Here is a 24,008-nt window from a genome sequence, read left to right as displayed (position 1 = left end):
TTAGATCGCTCCCATTTTTCATAAAGATCAACTTGGTCTGGAATGCTGGTTTCAGTAATTTTAGGTGGTTCGTCTTTTCTAATAGCATAGTCAATGTCCATCCACCCTAAGTGAAGGAGAATCCTTCCCTTCCAAACCTTATAGTTGTCACCCTTGAGTTCAGGAACATCGCATTTTATATCAGAGAAATTAATTGGTTGAATAACTGCAACATTTCAAACATACATGCTCATTATTACAAAATTTGAAGCTAAAATAACATATGACATGTTTTACCAATGTAAAAACATGCAAAACATGAATCTAGCGACATAAAACTTGCCTGTGGGCTAAAATTCTAATTCAATTAGATTCATCTTAACTTTACAATAAAACTATTAAATTATGTTCCCTTTTTTAATACCTGTGGGCAAATTAGAAAATATAGTTTGATATTTTATCCTAATTAATCATATATAATACGATAAAAATTCCTGTGGGATAAGATTTACCATATCAATTATGATTAATCACAATTAATGTTTATTTTCCAAATGTGATCCCAAATGAACCTTAATATATAATTTCAATTAATTAAAGATGTTGTGGCTATTCCTTAATTAATTAAAACCATATGGATCACCAAACATTAACTAAATTCTTAAGCTCAAACTATTGCTAAACCATATGCAATGCAATCAGACATTAATGTACTAATATTATTCAACTTAATATTGCATGAATAATAAAACAATAATTATTCACACAAATAACAAAAATAAATAATATAAGCACATAAATATCCATATTAAAGTCATAAGGAGCCTTTAATTAAAATTAATTTTAATGTGCAAAATTATTTACCCTAATAATGTATGTATAATAAACCACAAAATTTATACATAGAAAAAAACATAAATAAATAAGTTCACTACATGTGAAAACAAAATCACCAAATAATTCTCATTAATTTTCAGCACATGCCTCCAGGAAATAATACAATAGCTGAAATTTCTACTGACACAGATACAGGCTTTTGTCCAACATTCCATTTCTAAATGATAAAATCAACAGCATTTATTGCAATTCATGCAAGTTGGCAGTATTGCAATTCATGCAAGTTGGCAGTAATCATTTTCATGAATTGCAAGTTGGCAGTAATCATGACATTTTCATGCAATTCATGCAAGTGCGCTAAATAATTCGTTCTACATTCAATTACTCTATGCATGAAACTGATTTGAAAGTTTTTTTTTTTTTTATATATATATATTAAACAGTAATAGGTCGTCTTCAACCTTCAGCCGGGTCATTTTGACCCGGTTAGACCCGAATAGAAACCCGGACATATCTCATGATTCCGACGACCAAATTTTACGCATTTTATATCAAAATTCTCATAAATCAATTTCCTAATGATTCCTAATATCAGTTTCTAAAAAAATGATTAAATAAGTAATCACGTTTTCAACAGAAAGAACACAGGTTGAGAACAAACAAGGCAGAGGCAAAATCGGTGCTCCGATACCAAATGTAAAGTTCATGTTAAGCGATCTAAATATGCTTTAATCAACATAACAACATTTAGATCAATGCGGAATAATATTGGATCGAAAACATACCTCCCGCCATTGGAGTTCTTCACACACCTTCTCTGGTTTGTAGATGGTGTTTATCTTCGGGTTATGGCTCTTCTAAGCCCTCTTCCTCACTGCTTAGATGGTGTATGCAAAACTGAACGTGAAAAATAGGCTTAGGGACCTTCCGAATGAATCTTAACGTCTTTATAATTGCTCCCTCCATCAAAGAGCGGTTATGCACTTCTTCAGATCATGGGCGGTTACTGAACGTGTGGGATATGAGATATATATGGACCACTTTTAGTTGGTTATAATTCAACATGACCATCGTGTGGTCAATCTGAGTATTTCAATACTCGAAACCATCCATTATATTTCTGTTATTTGTAAATGGAAATTATTCGGGTCCTTGTAATCGTTAGAACCAAATTCAATCCAAAATCGTTAGCTTTCTCTTTGGATTCGGTTATCCCATAATATTGTCCTTATATACATTTAAAATATTTTCATATAGGCCCATTAAATAGTTATATTTAACACGATATATAGTAATCGACAAATACTTGTGTTGGAGAGAAAATTCAGTTAAGATATTTTCAAGAAACAAAATAGTGGAGACAAAAATTGATGAAAAAAATGAGAAAATTAGAACACAAATTAAATTACAGTCTGAGTAAAAATTATATTTTCTTAATAAATCTTACTCGATCCACAAGTGAGACAAGTTAAAGCCTATAATTTAATTATGAAAAATAATTAAATTCTTCTATCCTTAAAATGAACTAAAATAATTCTTCTATTCTTAAAATGACTAAAAAAAAAAAAATTAGATGCACTATATAGTATCATGAAATTGTTTTGTTCGAATAAAAAATGAAAATTTATATTTCAAATAGAATCACGAACTTCGATAATTAAAAAGATATGAATAGATTAATTTCAATTGCCAAGTGTTATAAAAAATTTAGAAATCATTTAAGTTCGTAAAAAATGCAGAAAGTAAAAAATTCAAACTACAAAGAATGAACGTTTTGATTTATCAACTTACACCACAACCTAATTTGAACTTTTTGAATCATAAAAAGCCTAAATTGTAAAGATTAACATGTGCGAACATCTGAAATACAACATTCTAATGTGAGGCAGTATGCAAAAAAAAAAAAAAAAAAATGTAGGAGATTTCTCAAAGTGTAGACGTTATTACCCAAATTAGATATTCTAAATAAAAAATTATATAAAAAATGGCTCCATTCGAGTACCCACTGTTCTAATTCAGGAACGAAGAAACAAACTGACCTGTATTTGGTTTTGATTGCTAATTTAAAAAAAAAATGTATTAGAACCTTCAGTTTCGATTCGATTTCGATTTCAATTTCAGTTTGAAAGGTTCGATTTTAATTAAAATGCTTAGGCCTAATTGTAATACATGTTAATTTTATTTTAAATAAAAGTTTCTTGAATTCTATAAAAGTCTATAAAAATTTTAAAATGACTTGTCGAAGACTACGAAAAATTTCCATTAATTTCATACAAATCTATAAAAAAGTCCATGTCGGAGAAACATTTTGAAAACCAGTTTTTACAAGAATTAGTGCTTGGTTTCGTTCAAAGAGGTCCAATGGGTGATGCAATAACATCTCAAATCAATCTTTCTTCGAAGAACCCAGTGCAACTCCAAATTATTTGAAGGCAACAAGGTGTTTTCAAAGGAAATCGCGTTTTCAGTTAGGTCCTTAAAATTCTGAATTTAGCTTTGACAATAGTGATCAAAGTAGTAAAAATTTAAGGATTTTTTTTCTGTTAGGGAAAAAAAAAAAAAAAAAAAACTAGTTTTAAACTCTGGTTTTTGAGGATGTAAATGTTGATAGTGTGACGTGTTCGTCCACTCTTGAGGATTCAAAGTGTTGACTACGTTGCTTATATTTTATGTATATGCGGGGTTAGAATCATGATGGAGCGGCCGGCTCCATAGAGAAATGAATCTGTTACTTATTTGCTTCCTCTCTTTTCTTTCTTGAAAACAGGTAGGGAAATCAATCCCTCAACTTTATGGCTCGTGCTAGAGAAATTCACATACCGCACGACCCTGATGACGGGGAAGGAAAAAGGACAATCTTGTTTGACAAAGAAACCGTTGACGAAAACCTGAGAAGAATGCATCGAAGCACTGGAGTAATCTTAAGAAATGGATTCATCTAGGAATTGGAAAAGGCGAAGTAAGTTGAATCCAAAGATGCCATTAAAGCCGACCCTGAAGCAGAAAAGGTCAACCTGCTGCCTGCAGCCTCAGACGGCAGATAAGAGGAAAAGAGGCGAAGAATGGATGCTCGATCATGCAGTACTTCAAAAGGCAGTAAGTCGGTTTTCTTCGACTGAGGAAAGAAAAATTGCTTTGCTAGTAAAAGCATTTGAAACCGTCCCTATAAATCTTTAATTAGACAACCTAATACATCCAAGAAATATCCGATATATCTATGTGTCTATAAAATTCAATAATTAAAATAATGTTAGTAACTTTTCTCAAAAGCTGCCTCTCACTGAGCCTGTAAATTGTAAGCAGCCAGAAAACACTGTGGAGTTTGTTCTCTAGTAGTTTTTTGAAACTGAGCGTTAACAAATTTAACAAGAAAATTTGTGGAGGAGGATCACTACTTATGTAATTCAATTCTTCACAACACTTACTCATACGCGTAATGGTGCTTTAATAGGTCTAGGTAAGTGCACAAAGAAAAAGCATGTTTGACATTATTGACAATGAAACTTATCAAAGAGATTCGTTGCTCAACAAATTTTGGCTTGTCTACAAATTCATAATACTTCTCTAGTAGTATAAAAATCTACCTCGACCAATCATCTAGTATAAACTGTCATATCCAATTTAACACATCAAATCCTCTGAATCATCACTCGATATCTCATCTTCTGCATCACGACCATGTCTCATCCTTCCATCTGTTATCCTTGCGATATATTCTACACACAATCCAATCGTCCAACTGCAAGAAAAAAGAACTCCATGTCTAACGAACACACTACCAAAAAAAGGTGCAAAGATCGAAAATATCTAAATTACATACCTTTGTATCATCTGCAGCTACAGTGTGTTGGTCGTTTACTTTAATTTCGTGCATAATCCAAGAAGTATTGTCACCGTTTGGTGGGTTTCCCTTGTAGAATTCAAGAATCTTTCGAAATCCAAGAGTTTCATTGTTTTGTTTGATGATTTCATCATCTTCCCCTATTACTTGCCAATATCCATCGACTGTAACTCCATTCTGTATTTTCTCATTTTCATGTTCTCTATCCCTTGATGTAAAGAAAAACCACTCTTCCGCTCGATTCACGCCGTAATCATCTGAGACAAAATAAAGATATGAAGCATACCAAGAAAAAAAGAAACAAAAATTAATGATTTTTCTACCTTGAAGATTTTCCGGTTTTAAGTAGTACACATTGGTTGAGTTTGGGTTGGTTCAATAATGAAATAACAATTGTATTTGTGTTTAAATGACATTACTCACAAATTTTACTCTAGTTATTATTTGGGCACTAGACTGAGAGTCAAAGAAAGAGACTTATCGACTTACAATTCTAATAAAATCAGGGGTGAAAATGTATAAAAGATCTTGTAGGGAATTTACTTAAAAATGTACAGTGGAAATAAACAGTTTCAATTCCCACCAGGATTCAGCTTTGTATTTAGATAAGAACTGTGATGAGAAATATACCATTTTCTTGATTTTGCAAACTCCTTCGCGTTATCCTTTTCTAGCAACTTAAATCTGCCTTCCACAGCTGTCCAATTGTCCAACCTCCAATGAAATCCACACAGAAAATAGACTGCACCTGCTAGAGTTTTTTCTCTTGTGCCAGCAAGAATAATGAAACACTTATGGATCTTAAACCCTAGCCATGTATTTATATAAACCCAAACGGGCTCGGCCCGGTCCAGTCCAATATTTAATTAATCCATTTAATTAAATTCGGTCCGTGAATTAATTAGTCCAATTAATTAATTCGGGGCTATAAATAACAAATCCAATTAATTAATTTTATCAAACAATTGGATGAATTAATTAATTGGTTATTTGCAATCTTCCAATTCTCTTTTGTGTGCGATCCATCAGGTTCCCGACCACGATACCTAACGACGTGAAATATTATTTTAATATAATCAAAACTGATAAATTAAACGTTCTTTTAATTGATCACAAATTCACACTCGTCGTCCCAAATTGACATCTAACAATGTATCAGGGCAATACATGTGATAAAAAATGTCACGTGGTATGACAAAACCAAAACTGTTCGTTTACCATGAAATTATAATCTCTTCGTCAATATGATCCGATCAACTACGAGATATAGAAGTGTGTCAATCTCGATTATCGATCATATCTTTCGCTCTACTATTAAGTCAATATGAGTCAAAAACTCCTTTTCGACTTATATGTATACCTTGACCAAGGATTTCGTTATTGACTTAATTGAACGAAATGCAGATCACAGTCTCTTACTATCTAAGAGTGAAGAATCCTCTATTGGTCATTCACAACCTTCATATCGTTCTTGACATACCCGAACGATGTCGTATTAGCTGGCCTTGTTAGAGCAACATCCAACACCGTCAAAGCATGACTGTCCTCGTACAAAGCACTATGATGACCTCAAGTCATAAGACCAATTCCACTACCGAACGTTAGAGATTTACCACGGAGACTCAGATAGTTATCCACGTGGAATCTCTTAGCGGGTCTCCAATGTTTTGTTCTATAATAAAACATCCACGTGTTCATTTAAGTGTCACCACACTTTAGCTCGTGAGATCATCACAAGTAAGAAATGCCACACGTGATGGTCTAACTGTATTAACGATATCCGTATCTCGTCATTACTTACGACTACAGTTTATTCAAGATCCAATCATACGTAATTTGTATCTCACAATCACAACTCCTTGTGATTAACAAATCACTTAAACTTGGATCTTCGAATTCTATTATTTAATATTATTTATCACAAAATTAATTTAAATAAATAATAGATCTTGCCAAATCAAATGCATTAAACATATTAAAAGTGTTTACAACCTAAATCGATTGGATCTAGGGCATAACACTTGCAAACTTCCACTTGCACTAGATCCAATCACTCATGTATCTAATACCATAAGCGTCCACATGACGATCATATTTTTGTTGTGACAACGGCTTTGTCAGTGGATCTGCAATATTGTCATCTGTGGGAACTCGCTCTATTGTTACATCATTTCTTTGTATAATCTCCATAATGAGATGATGTCACCTTAGCATATGTTTGGATCGTTGATGAGACCTCGGTTCCTTCGCTTGTGCGATGGCTCTATTGTTATCATAATACAAAGGTATGGGATCAACAATGCTAGGAACAACTCCAAGTTCATTAATGAACTTCTTGATCGAGACAGCTTCTTTCGCTGCTTCAAACGCAGCAATGTACTCGGCTTCTGTTGTTGAATCAGTGGTTGTCTCCTGTTTGGAACTTTTCCAACTAACCGCTCCATTGTTGAGAGTCAACATATATCCTGATTGAGACTTGCTATCATCTTTGTCAGTTTGAAAGTTGGCATCAGTATACCCATGAATTTTCAGTTCATTTCCTCCATAGATCAAGAACACATCTTTAGTCCTTTTCAAGTACTTAAAAATGTTCTTAACCGCTATCCAGTGGTTCTCATCAGGATTTCCTTGAAACCTGCTCATAACACTTAGAGCATATGAAACATCTGGTCTCGTACATAGCATCACATACATGATAGATCCTATCGCCGAAGCATAAGGAATCTTATCCATGCGACTCCTTTCATCATGTGTTTTAGGACACATATCTTTTAAGAGGTAAATCCCATGCGACATGGGACATAAACCTCTTTTAGACTCTTCTATATTAAATCTTCCCAAAATTTTATCTATGTACGAAGATTGGGATAAGCCTAGTAATCTTTTAGATCTATCTCTATAGATCTTGATTTCCAAGATATACGCTGCTTCTCCCATATCTTTTATGGAGAAATTCTTTGACAACCATAATTTCACCGATTGAAGCATTGGGATGTCGTTTTCCATTAATAATATGTCATCGACAATAATATTAGGAATACGACCGCGCTCCCACTTGTCTTCTTGTAAACACATGGTTCATCTTCATTTTTGATAAAATCAAACATTTTGATTGTCTCATCAAAACAAAGATTCCAGCTCCTAGAGGCTTGCTCTAATCCAAAAATAGATCGATTTAGCTTACATACTTTGTTGGCTCCTTTGGATTCAAAACCTTCAGGCTGTGTCATGTACACATCCTCTTGTAAGTTTCCATTAAGGAAAGCAATTTTGACATCACTTTGCCATATCTCATAATCATGGTCCGGAGCTATTGCAAGCAAAATTCGATTGAATTTTAGCATGACTATAGGTGAAAAAGTTTCATCAAAGTCAACTTGTCTTTATGTGTAACCCTTCGCTACTAGCCTTACTTTGTATGTATGGACGTTTCCATCCACATTGACCTTTTTCTTGTAAACCCATTTATAACCTATCAATTTTATCCCACCTGGAAGGTCGACCAAGGTCCAAACATTGTTCTCATACATTGAGTTCATTTCAGATTCCATGGCTTCTTGTCATCTCTTCGAGTCAACACTTGACTTCGCTTCTGCGTAATTTGTAGGTTCATCATCCTCGACTAATAATACTTGATTAGTAATCGTGAATTCGTACATTCTGGGAGGTTGAATGATCCTACTTGATTTACGCTGAGCTGGAGTGTTCTCAGGGTTCTCTACATCCTGATCAAGAGTCTGTCCATCAACAGATGTGGGATCAGACTCAGGTTCATCTAATTGATCAACAGTATATTTGGATTTTTGAACTTCTTCAAGTTCTAGTTTGCTCCCACTACCCTATCCTAGAATAAACTCTTTCTCTAGGAATATGGCATGTCTTGAGATGAACACCTTCTTCTCAACGGGATTATAAAACTGATATCCAATTGTCTCTTTTGGATATCCCACAAATACGTATTTATCAGATTTAGCCTCAAACTTATTTGATTCATTTCACTTTACATAAGCGTCACAACCCCAAACTTAGTGAGATAAGTTTGGTCTTTTTCCTCTCCATAGCTCGTACGGAGTTTTGTCGACCGATTTAAATGGGACACGATTAAGTGTGTCAGCAATTAATGCATGACCCCAAAATGATTTTGGCATATTTGCATGGCTCATCATAGATCGCATAATGTCTAACAAAGTGCGATTCCTCCGTTTAGATACACCATTATGTTGCGGTGTATATGGCGAAGTCCACTGCGAGAGAATTCCATTCTCTTTTCGATAATCTAAAAATTCTCCCCTTAAATATTCTCCACCCCGATCTGATCTCAGCGTGAGAATATTTTTACCAGTCTGTTTATCTATTTCAAGTTTGAATTCCTTGAACTTTTCCAGTGCTTCATGCTTGAATTTCATCAGATACACATAACCATGTCTAGAATGATCATCAGTGAATGTGATGAAGTAAGAGAAACCACCTCTAGCAGTTATTGACATGGGTCCACATACATCAGTATGTATTAGTCCCAGCAGTTCTATGGTTCTTTCTCCTTTTCCAGTAAAAGGGAACTTGGTCATTTTGCCTAACAGGTACGACTCGCATCTGTCAAATGATTCAAAATCAGTTGACCCCAAGTATCCATCTTTATGTAACTTGAAAATGCGTTTGTCGTTAATATGACCCAGTCTGCAATGCCAGAGGTATGTATTATTTAGATGATCACTTTTATGCCTTTTCTTTTCTCTATTCATCATAGACGACTCGATATCAAAAATATAAATTCCATTTTGCAACACACCACAACCACAAAAGATCTTAACTTTATAAAACGAACAACAATTGCTCTTAACATTAATTGAAAAAAAATCATGTCCAAACATGAAATAGAAATAATGTTTTTAGTAATGGCGAGAACAAAATAGCAATTTTCTAATTTTAATACTAAGCCCGAAGGCAGTGGTAAAAAGTATGTCCCTATAGTTAATGCAGCAACTCTTGCTCTATTTTCCACACGCAGGTCAACTTCTTTTTTCTGCAGTGGTCTACTTCTCTTTAGTCCTTGAAATAGAAGTTTCAGAAGACTTCTTTCCCTTCAAGCTAGCGAGGTAAGCCTTACAGTTCCTCTTGCAATGACCTTTCACTCCACAGTGATAGGATGGGTCATCAGATTTGGTATTGTCCTTGCTTGCTTTGACTACTTTGTTATTGCCCTTAGCCTTTTTGGATGTTTTCTCAAAACTACCTTTGATTTTCCTCTTAGTGCCCTTGGAGGAATGAATAGCTAAGACATGCCCAGTGCTAGCCTTGACATTGGGCTCCACAGTTTAAGCATATTAAGCAACTCAAGGAGTGTGCATTCAATCTTATTCATATTGAAGTTCATAATGAACTGTGAATAACTATCTGGCAGAGATTGCAGAACCAAGTCAATACTTAGTTCGTGATCCATGATAAAACTCAATGAACCCAGTTTTTCAATGAAACCAATCATCTTCAGCACATGAGCACTGACTGAAGATCACTCTGCCATTTTACACCGGTATAGTTGTTTAGAGGTCTCATACCTCTCCACACGAGATTGTTCATCATACGACTCTTTGAGATGAAAAATCATAGTGTAAACATCTATACCCTCATGTTGCTTCTGCAACTCCAGTGGCATAGTGACATGAGCTAGGAGTTGAGCCCGACGAAGGCAAGTGCGAGACGAGACCCGTTGATAGTCGATGACGGACCAATGACGCGATCAAGGGCAAAGCAAGTGAAACAAGCGATGGGATTGCTTGTTCAAGAAACCATTGATGGAACCATGTTCAGGACTCAAAATGGAACAACTTCCATGTTCGGGTCGAAGGCTGAATCAACTTGGATCAATTTAATATCGAAGTTTGAAGACGGAGGAAAATGATAAGCCTATACGGTCGCATAGGCTTGAGAGGCTTGCGGTCGCATGGAGGCTTACCCAAACTCAAAGGGCGAAACTTGTTTGAACTATGCGACCGCATAGAAATGAACGTCGCGGTTGCAAAGGCCAAAAATTTGGCGAATTTTCTAATTTTGGAAATTTTTCATATTTTGTTAGTTTTTTATTCTTTTCCATATTTTGGGGATTATGATCAACTTTTGCACGATTTTTACCTAGTTTCAGGGTTAGTATAAATAGGAGTTTTCATTCAATTGTTAAAGACCTTTGACATTTTTTATATTGAATTAAAAGTGAGGCGTATTATCTTCTCTTCATCGTTCTTCATTGAACAATTTCGAATTTATCAAGTGTTAACTTATGGCGTTCAAACAATCGGATTTAATTCTTGGATTGCGTGATCAAGGGGTTTTTCAAGCGTCGATCTTGTTAGGTTTTTTGTTCGACTTTCTTTTGGGTTAATCCTAAACACTTGGATTCATTTAGCTTTCTTGGGTTCTTCAATCTCATTGTGGGTTTTGTAGTCAACGTTGCTACGGGATTCGCATCAGTTGGTATCAGAGTTTTGACTTCAAATTAATTGAAGGCTATATCTTTTCTTTATTTGTTTGAGTCGTTAATTTTGTTTTCTTAGTTTCTTCCTCAATTATAATTTTTCTTTCTTAGTTCTTCTTCGTTCTTGTTTTTCTTTCGTTGTTTTGTTGAGTTGTTGGTAGTTTAATCATCTTCTTTCATCAAGGAGTAAAAAAAAATTTGATATTATTATTGTTTGATTTTGTTTTTCTACCAACAATAATTCCTACATTGTGTTTGACTTGGGAATATTCAATTGGGTTCGATTTTTTCAATCTTCTATTAAGTCTATTCACATATTCTTGTTAAAACATTCATCTATTCCACTTATTCAAGTCTTTTGAGTCTCGTATTCTTCGATTAATATTCAGTTTGTTTGAATTCCCGGTAAAATAATTGATTTAGTTCACTTGGTTCTTTGAAGTGCTTGGAGGGAAACTTTGAGTGGTAAAAGACCGAGTGGTGAGTTTAATAGAGGGAAAAAGCCATAGTGAGTGTTTTTCGAGTGAAGTCTTTGTGAGGCATAAAAAAAATTGTGTGATATAATGTCAAAAAGAGAAGGTTCTAATTCAAGCTAAAACGGTAATAACAACAATGCATCGGAGGACATGATAAGGAGGTTTGAAAGGGTACTTGATGATGTTAGGGAGAAGGTGGATGGACAAGGGGAATGGATGGCTCAAATAGGTACTATAATTGCTAATCTTAGCTGGGGACAAGTGGAGATGTCTAATGCTAGGGGGCTGGGCAAGCGTGAATCTAGGAGAGGAAGGCGGGATGAGTATCGTAGTGATGAGGATGATTTTGATGAAAATGGCATTGATATGGGTCGAGTGAGGCATAGGGGCGATAGGATGGAAAGACAGGGTAGGAATAACTTGGGAGATGAAGTAGATGAAAATTTGGGGAGTATTAAAATGACTATTCTGCAATTTAAAGGGAGAAGCGATCCGGAAGCATATTTAGAGTAGGAAAGTTAGGTTGGGATGATTTTTGAGTGCTATAATTATTCGGAGGAGAAAAAGGTAAAATTGGCGGTGCTTGAATTCGTGGATTACGCGATATCTTGGTAGGATCAAGTACTTACATCACGGTGTAGGGGTCGGGAAAGACCAATTAGCACTTGGGATGAATTGAAGGTGTTGATGAGGAGGAGGTTTGTTCCGAGTCACTATTATAGGGAAATCCATCAAAAATTGCAAGTTTTGTACCAAGGATCGAAAAGCGTAGAGAATTATCACAAAGAGATGAAAATTCTAATGATTCGGGCTAATGTGGAGGAAGATCAGGAAGCTACCATGGCACGGTTCTTGAATGGGTTAAATCGAGATATTGGAAAAATTGTAGAGTTGCAACACTATGTGGAAATCGAGGACATGTTACATGTGCCAATGAAGGTCGAGAGGCAATTGAAGAGGAAGAGGACGTCTAGGCAACCGTTAGGTACTTCAACTCCTAATCCAACATGAAAATCGAAGTGGGATGACAACAACAAAAATGGGGCTATACCTAGAGGTAAAAATGATTGACCTAAGATGAAAAAACCCTGTAGCAACGTTGACTACAAAACCCACAACGAGATTGACGAACCCAAGAAAGTCAAATTAATCCAAGTGTTTAGGATTAACCCAAAAGAAAGTCGAACAAAAAAATCCAACAAGAACGACACTTGAAAGACCCCTTGATCACGCAATCCAAGAATTAAATTCGGTTGTTTGAACGCCACAAGTTAACACTTGATAAGTTCGAAGTTGTTCAATGAAGAACGATGAAGAGAAGCCAATACGCCTCACTTTTTAATTCAATACCAAAAATGTCAAAGGTTTGTACCCAGGATCGAAAAGCGTAGAGGATTATAACAAGGAGATGGAAATTCTTATGATTCGGGCTAATGTGGAGAAAGATCGGGAAGCTACCATGGCACGATTCTTGAATGGGTTAAATCAGGATATTGCAAATATTGTAGAGTTGCAACACTATGTGGAAATCGAGGACATGTGGCAATGAAGGTCGAGAGGCAATTAACAAAAACGGGGCTGCACCTAGAGGTAAAAATGATTGGCAAAAGGGCAAGGATGAAAACTCTAGCAAACCAATATCAAAACAGGAGGCACAACTGTCGCGCAATCGGGACATCAAATGTTTTAGGTGTTTGGGAACGGGACATATTGCTTCTCAATGTCCAAACAAACGGACGATGGTGTTGCGGGATAATGGAGAGATTGTGAGTGATAGTAATGGCGACTTTGATGACATGCCGGTGTTGGAGGATGTTAGTGAATAAGAAAAAGTTGAAGGGCCGATTGGGGATCTACTAGTCACAAGGTGAGCTCTCACTACTTACGTCAAAACGGATGACTTGGAGTTGCAACTGGAGAACATTTTCCACACTCGATGCCATCTCAACAATACGGTATGTATAATTGATGGTGGTAGTTGCACTAATGTAGCTAGCGTATCTCTTGTAGAAAAATTGGGTTTAACATTGTTGAGACACCCGAGACCTTATAAATTGCAATGGTTGAATGAGAGTGGCGAGGTGAGGGTGAATCGAAGGGTGCTAATTAATTTGTCAATTGGGAGTTATAAGAACAAGTTAGTGTGTGATGTGGTGTCAATGCAAGTCAGACATATTTTATTGGGGCGACCATGACAATACGATAGGAAGGCTATGCATGATGGGTACAAAAATCGATATAGTTTCGTTAAGGATGGAAGGACCATTACTTTTGTGTCATTAACACCGGCGCAAGTCTATGAGGACCAATTAAAATTGAAAAGTGAAGAAGAGAGGAGAGTCAAGGAGTTAGAAAAAAGAGAGAAAGTGGTGAGTTAGAGAAGAAGAGAGAAAATGTTGAGATAGCCATTAGAGAGAAAAAGAGAGAGCAAGCACAAGAAAGAAAAGAAAGGGGGTGTTCCGAGAGAAGAGAGAAAACACAAGCGAATTTCTTTGCAAAAGAGAGTGATTTGAGGAAGGCGGTAGTTGAGAGAAAAGAGATGATCTTGTTCGTTTAAAAGGAATCACTCCTCAATTTTGAGGAAACTAACCCATCCCTCTCTAGTTTGGCTAAGTCTTTATTGCAGAAATTTGAGGATGTATTTCCGGAGGATGCACCAAGTGGATTGCCGCCTATTCGAGGCATTGAACATCAAATGGACTTCATACCCGGAGCTGTCATTCCAAATCGACCGGCTTATCGAAATAATCCCGAGGAGACTAAGAAGCTTCAAAGGCAAGTGGAGAAGTTAATGAGCAAAGGATACGTGAGAGAAAGCATGAGTCCTTGTGTGGTACTGATTTTGCTTGTGCTAAAAAAGGATGGAACATGACGAATGTGCGTGGATTGTAGGGCTATCAACAACATAACGGTAAAGTATCGACATCCTATACCTAGGTTATATGACATGTTTGATGAATTACATGGTGCTTGCATATTTTCTAAAATTGATTTAAAAAGCAAGTATCATCAAATTCGTATGCGGGAGGGTGATGAATGGAAAATGACTTTTAAAACTAAATATGGTTTATATGAATGGTTGGTTATGCCGTTTGGACTCACAAATGCACCTAACACTTTTATGCGTTTAATGAATCATGTGTTACATACTTTTATAAGAAAATTTGTTGTGGTTTATTTTGACGACATCTTAATCTATAGCAAAGACCTAGGAGAGCATTTGGAACATTTAAAGTGTGTGTTAATTGTTTTAAAGAAAGAACAACTCTATACTAATCTTAAGAAATGCACATTTTGTATGAATAGAGTTATATTTTTTGGATTTGTGGTTAGTGCTAATGAGATAGAAGTAGACGATGAAAAGATAAAAACTATTAGAGATTGGCCGACACCTAAAAGCATAACGGAAGTTAGGAGTTTTCATGGTTTGACTAGTTTTTATAGGCGTCTTGTGAGGGATTTTAGCACTATCACCACACTACTTACGAAAGTAGTTAAAAAAAGTGTAGGTTTTTATTGGGGTGATGAATAGGAACTTGAATTTAATATTATTAAAGGTAGATTGTGTGAAGCACCTGTTTTGGCATTACCTAATTTTGATAAAACATTCGAGATTGAGTGTGATGCATCAGGAATAGGGATTGGAGCAGTTTTAATGCAGGATCGGAGGCCTATTGCATACTTTAGCAAGAAATTGAGTGGAGCTGCTTTAAATTATCCTACATATGACAAAGAACTTTATGCACTTGTTCGAGCTTTGGAGACTTCGTAACATTATCTATGGCCGAAGGAGTTCGTAATACACACCGATTATGAGTACTAAAGTACTTGTGGGGACAAGGTAAATTGAACAAGAGGCATGCACGGTGGATGGAATTCATTGAGATCTTTCCATACGTCATTCGGTATAAACAAGGTAAGGAAAATGTGGTGGCAGATGCGTTGTCACGAAGGTACGTATTGCTAACTACTCTTGATTCTAAACTACTTGGGTTTGAACATATTAAGGAATTGTATGAAAAAAATGTTGAATTTTTGGATATTTATTTATCATGCATAAAGGGGGTGGTTGATAGGTTCTTTAGGCATGAGGGGTATTTATTTCGGGAAAATAGGTTATGTGTTCCTAATTGTTCTATTCGAGAGTTGTTAGTAAGGGAGGCACATAGTGGTGGATTGATGGGACACTTTGGAGTTCAAAAGATTTTAGATGTATTGAAGGATCATTTTTACTGGACTAAGATGAAAAGTGATGTCGAGCGAATTTGTAGTCGATACATAGGTTGTAAAATGGTTAAGTCTAAGGTTTTACCTCAAAGTTTGTACACACCTTTACCTACACTTAGTGAGCCTTAGGTTGATATCCTGATGAACTTTGTTTTGGGTTTACCTAGGACTAAGAGAGGTCGGGATTCTATTTTTGTGGTTGTAGATAGGTTCAGCAAAATGGCACATTTTATACTATGTCACAAAACTGACAATGCCACGAACATTGCTGACGTATTCTTTAAAGAGATTGTGCGTTTACATGGGGTCCCTAGAAGCATAGTGTTGGATCGGGATGTCAAATTTTTGAGTCACTTTTGGAGAGTTTTGTGGGGTAAGTTAGGAACTAAGTTATTATTTTCCACAACTTGTCACCCTCAAACGGATGGGCAAACCGAGGTAGTGAATAGGACTATGACACAGTTGTTATGCACAGTAATCAATAAAAAATTGAAGAGTTGGCAGGAGTGTCTACCATTTGTTGAATTTGCATACAATCGAGTTGTTCACTCTACTACGTCATATTCTCCATTTGAAATTGTATATGGTTTTAATCAACTAACTCCTTTGAATTTAATTCCTTTACCTGTGAATGAACGTGGTAGTTTAGATGGCAAAAAGAAGACGGAATTGGTTAAGCCACTCCATGAAAAGGTAAAAGTGCAAATTGAAAATAAAAGTAAGTTGGTTGCGTCGCAAGTGAACAAAGGTAGGAAGCGCGTGACATTCGAGCCATAAGATTGGGTTTGGGTGCACCTTAGGAAGGAGCGGTTTTTGGAGCAAAGGAAGTCCAAGTTGCAACCGAGGGGCGATGGACCATTTCAAGTGATTGAAAAGATAAATGAAAATGCTTAGAAGTTAGACATTCCAGGTGAGTACAATGTTCCGACTACTTTTAATGTATCTGATCTCTCTCTATCTGATGCAGGTTCAGATTTGAGGACGAATCCTTTTGAAGAGGGAGGGGATGATATGATCTAGGAGTTGAGCCCGACGAAGGCAAGTGCGAGACGAGACCCGTTGATAGTCGATGGTGGACCAATGACGCGATCAAGGGAAAAGTAAGTGAAACAAGCAATGTGATTGCTCGTTCAAGAAACCATTGATGGAACCATGTTCGGGACTCAAAATGAAGCAACTTTCATGTTCGGGTCGAAGGCCGAATCAACTTGGATCAATTTAATATTGAAGGCCGAAGATGGTGGAAAATGATAAGCCTATGTGGTCGCATAGGCTTGAGAGGCTTGTGGTCGCATGGAGGCTTACCGAAACTCAAAGGGCGAAACTTGCTTGAACTATGCGACCGCATAGAAATGAACGTCGCGGTCGCATAGGTCAAAAATTTGGCGAATTTTCTAATTTTGGCAATTTTCCATATTTTGTTAGTTTTTTATTCTTTTCCATGTTTTGGAGATTATAATCGACTTTTGCACGATTTTTACCTAGTTTTAGGTTTAGTATAAATACGAATTTTCATTCAATTGTGAAAGACCTTTGACATTTTTGATATTGATATAAAAGTGAGGCGCATTGTCTTCTTTTCATTGTTCTTCATTGAACAATTTCGAACTCATCAAGTGTTAACTTGTGGCGTTCAAACAACCGGATTTAATTCTTAGATTGCGTGATCAAGGGGTCTTTCAAGCGTCGTTCTTGTTGGATTTTTTGGTTCAACTTTCTTTTGAGTTAATCCTAAACACTTGGATTAATTTGGCTTTCTTAGTTTCGTCAATCTTGTTGTGGGTTTTGTAGTCAACGTTGTTACGGGGTTCACATCACATAGCTGCAAGCATCACACATGCTGCATTGTTATCGTCATCACTGTGTTTGTTGTAAGCAGCCACCTCTTCCTGAGTGGATTTTTCAGTAGGCACCACTGGAAAGGGCTGCTCAAGGATATATCCAATTTTCTCATGCTTGAGAACGCTTCTCAAATTACGGTGCCAATCGAGAAAATTTGGTCCGATCAGTTTGTTGGCATCCAGTATGCCTCTCAAATTCATATGATTACTCATGATTCAAAAATTGTAAATGAAGAAAAATATAGAATTAATATGTATTACAATGCATATACACAAATTCAATATGGACTTTAATTAAACGTGCTCCCACTGTTTAAAAAAATTCATCACTCTTATACATAAATTATTTGAATCCACATTTGATTCTCAGTGGGCTGGGATCCCATTCGTTGTATCAAGATCTTGAGTGTACTCAGCAAATCTTAATAAAACATTTGAGTAGATATTATTATTAATTGTATCTCCATACAACTCCTAGATCATTAAGCTGACAACTCTTTTGTCTTCACACATTTTATGTGTTAGCTTAACATGCCTCTAAAACTTATCTTATTGAGTGTACTCAAAAAAAGATAAATTTTAGTTAAATTAAACCCATCATTCAGAAGTATCAAATATTTCATAGTGTCAAACATATCCTTAATAGACCAGCCTTAAGTGTACTCAACAAGTTAAGGTCGATTTAGGATTCTCATTTTTCACTATAATGATGGAAGACAAATAATACTAACTTAATATTTTAACGAGGGATTTAACGTGCAATGGTCTCATTAAGTAATTATATATATATATATATATATATAAACATACATCTAATATGCGAATAAATATATATAAATAATAGTATGGATGATTATGAACTTGTTCTATCTAGTTTTTTCGAGTCAAAGGGAAGACTAGTTGGTCAATTCCGAAGGGGTACAACATTGGATCAACACCAATGCACGATCTCCATGGTGTCCACCTCTTTTTGCGCCTTCAATTAGTCAAACTGCAACATGTATCCTATACTAGTTGGCACGCAGGCCTAAAAGAAATCGGACTCACAGACTCATAATAATAACAATAAAAACGGACTCGTAGGTCCAATATAATAAAGAGCTCGCAGGCCCATAACAACAATAATAACAACGGACTCACATGTCCAAAATAATTAAGGGCTCGCAGGCCCATAAAACAACAAGAAGTAAATCAACCATTCAACACATCCATGTGATCGAGTCCATAATCATTCATAAACATTCATCACATAAATGTTTCCTATGTATAATATCTAATATTTTATGCAATGTCTCATATATCTAGCAATTATAGTCATCAAAACTAATTCAAAATTTTGGATCGAAATAATTAAATAATTAATTAATCATATTAATTAATTAACTTAATTGGCGGGCCTATTTAATTAAAATCAAATTTTAACTAAATCCCGAATTAGAGTCCAACTCTAATTCCATAACTATTGGGCAAAGTAATTTAATCAAAATCGAATTTTAATTAATTATTAAATTAGAGTCATACTCTAAATTTTAATTTGCATTGGGAAGTGGTATTAATTGAAATCAAAATTTAATTAATATAATATTAGAGTCCAACTCCAATAAAATTGAATTAATATTTTAATTTAGGACAAAACTCCCAAATATAATAAAAATTCAATTAAGGGTCGAAATTAAATATTTAAGTTATAATCTAATTTTAACAAATATATAAAAGTCGTCAATTTTAAATAAAAATTTAAATCTGGGTCAAAATTAAAATTATGGGTCAAACCCATTTAAGATTTAATTTTAAAAATAATTTTAAAATCAAATACAAAACACTTTTGAAAATTACAAATTTGACCCAATTGAAAAATTAATAACAAGGGCTTCCATATTCGTAAATTGCAGGAAAGCCCTCCTATCAAAATTGCAGATTGACCCCTTTTCCTTTAATTGCAGATGGGTCCCCATAGTTTCACAAATTTCAAGAGAGGCCCCCGTCTTCATCTAGGGTTTGAGAAGATTCTTTTTTTTTTTCTCCAGTGGTGGGGCCTGACTGGCACCGCCCAACTGGAAACTAAGACCCGCTGCTCACCACCATCGCGTAGCGCTGCTGTAGCGGCATGCGTGCCGGTGGTGCGTCGCCACCCCTCGCTTCGACCCAATTTTTTTTTTATTTTTTTTTAAATTTTTCAAAATCAGATTCTGAAGATATAAAATTAAAACTACAATTGCTAGATTCATGGATAAACATGATTAACTTTACTTTTAATTTAATCATTATGTAAATCAATTCCTAACAAATACAAACCTGACTCTGATACCACTGTAGGGAATTTACTTAAACATGCACAGTGGAAATAAACAGTTTCAATTCCCACCAGAATTCAGTTTTGTATTTAGATAAGAACTGTGATGAGAAATATACATTTTTCTTGATTTTGCAAACTCCTTTGCGTTATCCTTTTTCAGCAACTTAAATCTGCCTCCCACAGCTGTCCAATTGTCCAATTTCCAATGGAATTCACACAGAAAATAGACTACAACTGCTAGAGTTTTTCCTCTTGTGCCAGCAAGAATAATGAAAATCTTATGGATCTTAAACTCTAGCCATGTATTTATATAAACTCAAACGGGCTCGGTCCGGTCCAATCCAATATTTAATTAATCCATTTAATTAAATCTGGTTCGTGAATTAATTAATTCGGAGCTATAAATAACCAATCTAATTAATTAATTTTATCCAACGATTGGATGAATTAATTAATTGGCTATTTGCAATCTTCCAATTCTCTTTTGTGTGCGACCCATCAGGTTCCCGACCACGATGCCTAACGACGTGAAATATTATTTTGATCTAATCAAAACTGATAAATTAAACATTCTTTTAATTTATCACAAATTCACACTCGCCGTCCCAGATTGACATCTAGCAATGTATCAGGGCAATACATGTGACGAGAAATGTCACGTGGTACGACAAAATCAAAACTGTTTGTTTACTATGAAATTATAATCATTTCGTTAATATGATCCGATCAACTACGAGATATGGAAGTGTGTCAATCTCGATTATCGATTATATCTTTCGCTCTACTATTAAGCCAATATGAGTCGAAAACTCCTTTTCGACTTATATGTATACTTTGGCCAAGGATTTCGTTATTGACTTAATTGAATGAAATGCAGATCATAGTCTCTTACTATCTAAGAGTGAAGAATCCTCTATTGGTCATTCACAACTTTCATATCGTTCTTGACATACCCGAACGATGTCGTATTAGCGGCCCTTGGCAAAGCAACATTCAATACCGTCAAAGCATGACTATCATCGTACAAGGTACTATGATGAGCTCAAGCCATAGGACCAATTCCACTACCGAACGTTAGAGATTTACCACTGACACTCAGATAGTTATCCATGTGGAATTTCTTAGCGGGTCTCCAATGTTTTATTCTATAACAAAACATCCACGTGTTCATTTAAGTGTCACCACACTTTAACTCGTGAGATCAACTACTTACTTTACAAGTAAGAAATGCCACACGTGATGGTCTAACTGTATTAACGATATCTGTATCTCGTCATTACTTACGACAACAGTTTATTCAAGATCCAATCATATGTAATTTGTATCTCACAATCACAACTCCTTGTGATTAACAAATCACTTAAATTTAGATCTTCGAATTTTATTATTTAATATTATTTATCGCAAAATTAATTTAAATAAATAATAGATCTTGCCAAATCAAATGCATTAAACATATTAAAAGTGTTTACAACCTAAATCGATTGGATCTAGGGCATAACATTTACAGATCTTACCTTGTAAACTAAGCTCGTGTTTAGTATGAATTAATCAAGATTTCAATCTAAGTTGAAGTTAATAATTAATTTTAAATAAATATTTTATGACACTCACAATTTTTCAATCACATATTTTATCAAAATTTATCAAAGTCTACTAAAAATTTAAATTTAATCCCTATCAACATGGGGCTAATAAACAATCTTAGTTGAAGACGAGCACGAGGAATTATAGTTATACTAATAAATAATTAAAAAGAAATAGAAAGTCATTCGGCAATTAATAGATCACAACAATGTCTAGTTGAACATTCAGTTCTCAACTTTTCTTATCATGACGCGGCACTAATATAGTGTTATAGTAATTAACTAATTCCAATTATAGTGAACCAAACACACCAACCTTAGACACATCGGGGTCATATCACAAGTTTACGAATACCTCTTCCTCAACAATCATAAATTGCATATATCACTTATTACTTATTACAATTGGGATCAATTTGATCATTCATGTTTACTAGCGGAAAATTATCATTTATAACTCTATTTGGGCTCATGTGTCAAAAGAAACGAATCATGTAGGCCCTCTCGTAAATTCATCGGTACAAATATTTTATATTTCACATTTATCTGCTCGATCTAATTTGACACAACTTTCTTTACATCTCCATGTATTGGCTCTACAAATATATGGAAAGTAGGTACACACACGTCTCCATTTTCTAGCTTTCTTCTAAACTTCCATGGCTGGACTTCAAATTTTTCCTACAGATTTCTTCCGTCAACCACAGCTAGGCTCCTCCGATCAACACCAATCAAGGCAGAGATAATTCTAAACAGCAGATAATCATCAAAAGCAAGCCTCTGAAACCAATTCATTTCCCACAAGTAGCTTTGCACCCTCCTCTTTGTAATAAAAATAAGAGGAAATTGCAAGGGATGTCAATTTTTCACAAGACATTTACAAAATGTCACTTTTTTTTTTATACATTGCAAGAGTGTCAATTTAAGACATATTTGCCATTGAACATAATTTCAAATTCCCTAAATGTCCTAATTAAATGAGATTTGACCTAATGGAAGAAATTTGACAAAAATCTTGTCAATGTCAGCAATGAAAGTTGGAAAAAAAATAGATGAATCTTATTTCTCTCATTCAAACAACCCTAACTCTCTCTTAAACTCTCTCTCATTTCTCTCATTACGGGCTTCGATCCCAGACGAAAAAAATCTTGTTTTTTTAGTCAATTTTTATAATATTTTCACCTGTAAAGAGTTTATGAGAAAAAATGGAGCTTTTTGCTGAGTTTAAAATAAGAGCTGAAGTTTGGATTAGAAAGAGGTAAAAATCCTTTTAATATTCTGTAATTTTTTTGGACGTTTAGAATAATTTATGGCTGTGTCATGGTTGGAAATTTCTTCCCTTACTTTCTGCAATTTCATATCATAAATTTTAATTTTCTCTTTTGTATACATTTTCTATTAGTGATGCATATATGCACACGTTACACGTACTAACACTAATGTTGAGGGAGAATTATCTAGGGTTCCAGTTTAATTTTTATCCTCTTCCTTTGCTTTCAAAAGTTTAGATTTCAAACATTTTGGATGTTTTAATGTTGGGTGGAAATCTGGACTGACACTTGACATATCTTTCGTTTCAATGTTTTTGGTACTTTTGTAATGTGAAAATAACACTGTTATTGCTTGGAATCCATTTGTTGTGGGCGGTACTCGTATTTGGGTTGAACTCTTACTAGACAGTTGACATCATACCTGTGGTTTTAATGTTTCGTCATGCTCAAATATGAAGTGAAATAATTCTCAATAATACATATTTGCTTAGAAGTGAAAAGTAGATTTCTCGATAGTTCATCCGTCGACAGTTCACTAATGTAGAGAAATGCTATCGTGCCTAACCGTCGTTCTCGACCATTAGCCTCAGTAATTCTCGACAGATTAACTGTCGAGAACGACTGTTTGGTCCTTCCCTCCGCTCAGTTTCACAAGTTAAATTTTGGTTCATCCTAACACTGTACGAATGTTTTGCATGAACATATATGAAATGCTATGATCTCACTTTTTTGATTGATTTGTTCGTATGTGGTCATATTTTTTCCATCTAAACATATCACGTGTGACTGATTTATCCATATGTGGTTATATTTTTGTGTTTCACGTTTTTATTTGTATAACGATGCCACCACCGTCACGATTCATTTTTCATAATTTTCGGATCACATGCAATTCAAATCTATTTTTGTGAAAGTTGCTTGTTTGACAAATATGGATGAATTCAAATTACGATAAATTGCCTGAATCAATTTAGTTATATTATATACTGTGAACGGATTGTTTTTGCATACAAGGTGAACTTTATTGCATTTCTTCACCTTGCTTTCTACGTGCTTTACCTCGAAATACTAATTTTACCAGTGTATGATGACATATGAGCAGATTCATACTCATTACCCGAACGATCCTCAAAGTGTTGGTGCACACACTCTTGTTGTAATTGGAGGTGAAACCAATCGATTTCA

General features: G+C 35.1%; 1 protein-coding gene across 1 annotated transcript; it reads right to left on the bottom strand.

Moving 5' to 3' along the window:
• Positions 1–4,486: 4,486 nt before the first annotated feature.
• On the bottom strand, positions 4,487–22,347 carry LOC111375301 (NAC domain-containing protein 67-like). Its single transcript, XM_022998102.1, has 5 exons — positions 22,238–22,347; positions 6,138–6,215; positions 5,406–5,422; positions 4,637–4,914; positions 4,487–4,555 (listed from the first exon to the last, which is right to left on the bottom strand). The coding sequence occupies exons 1-5, from the start codon at positions 22,345–22,347 to the stop codon at positions 4,487–4,489; spliced, it is 552 nt and encodes a 183-aa protein (XP_022853870.1).
• Positions 22,348–24,008: the final 1,661 nt, after the last annotated feature.

The sequence above is a fragment of the Olea europaea genome, chromosome 2 (assembly GCF_002742605.1).
Source record: "Olea europaea var. sylvestris chromosome 2, O_europaea_v1, whole genome shotgun sequence".
NCBI classification, from domain to species: Eukaryota; Viridiplantae; Streptophyta; class Magnoliopsida; order Lamiales; family Oleaceae; genus Olea; species Olea europaea.
Note: the sequence above shows the minus strand (reverse complement) of the source record. Positions and strands in the feature narration are given on the sequence as shown.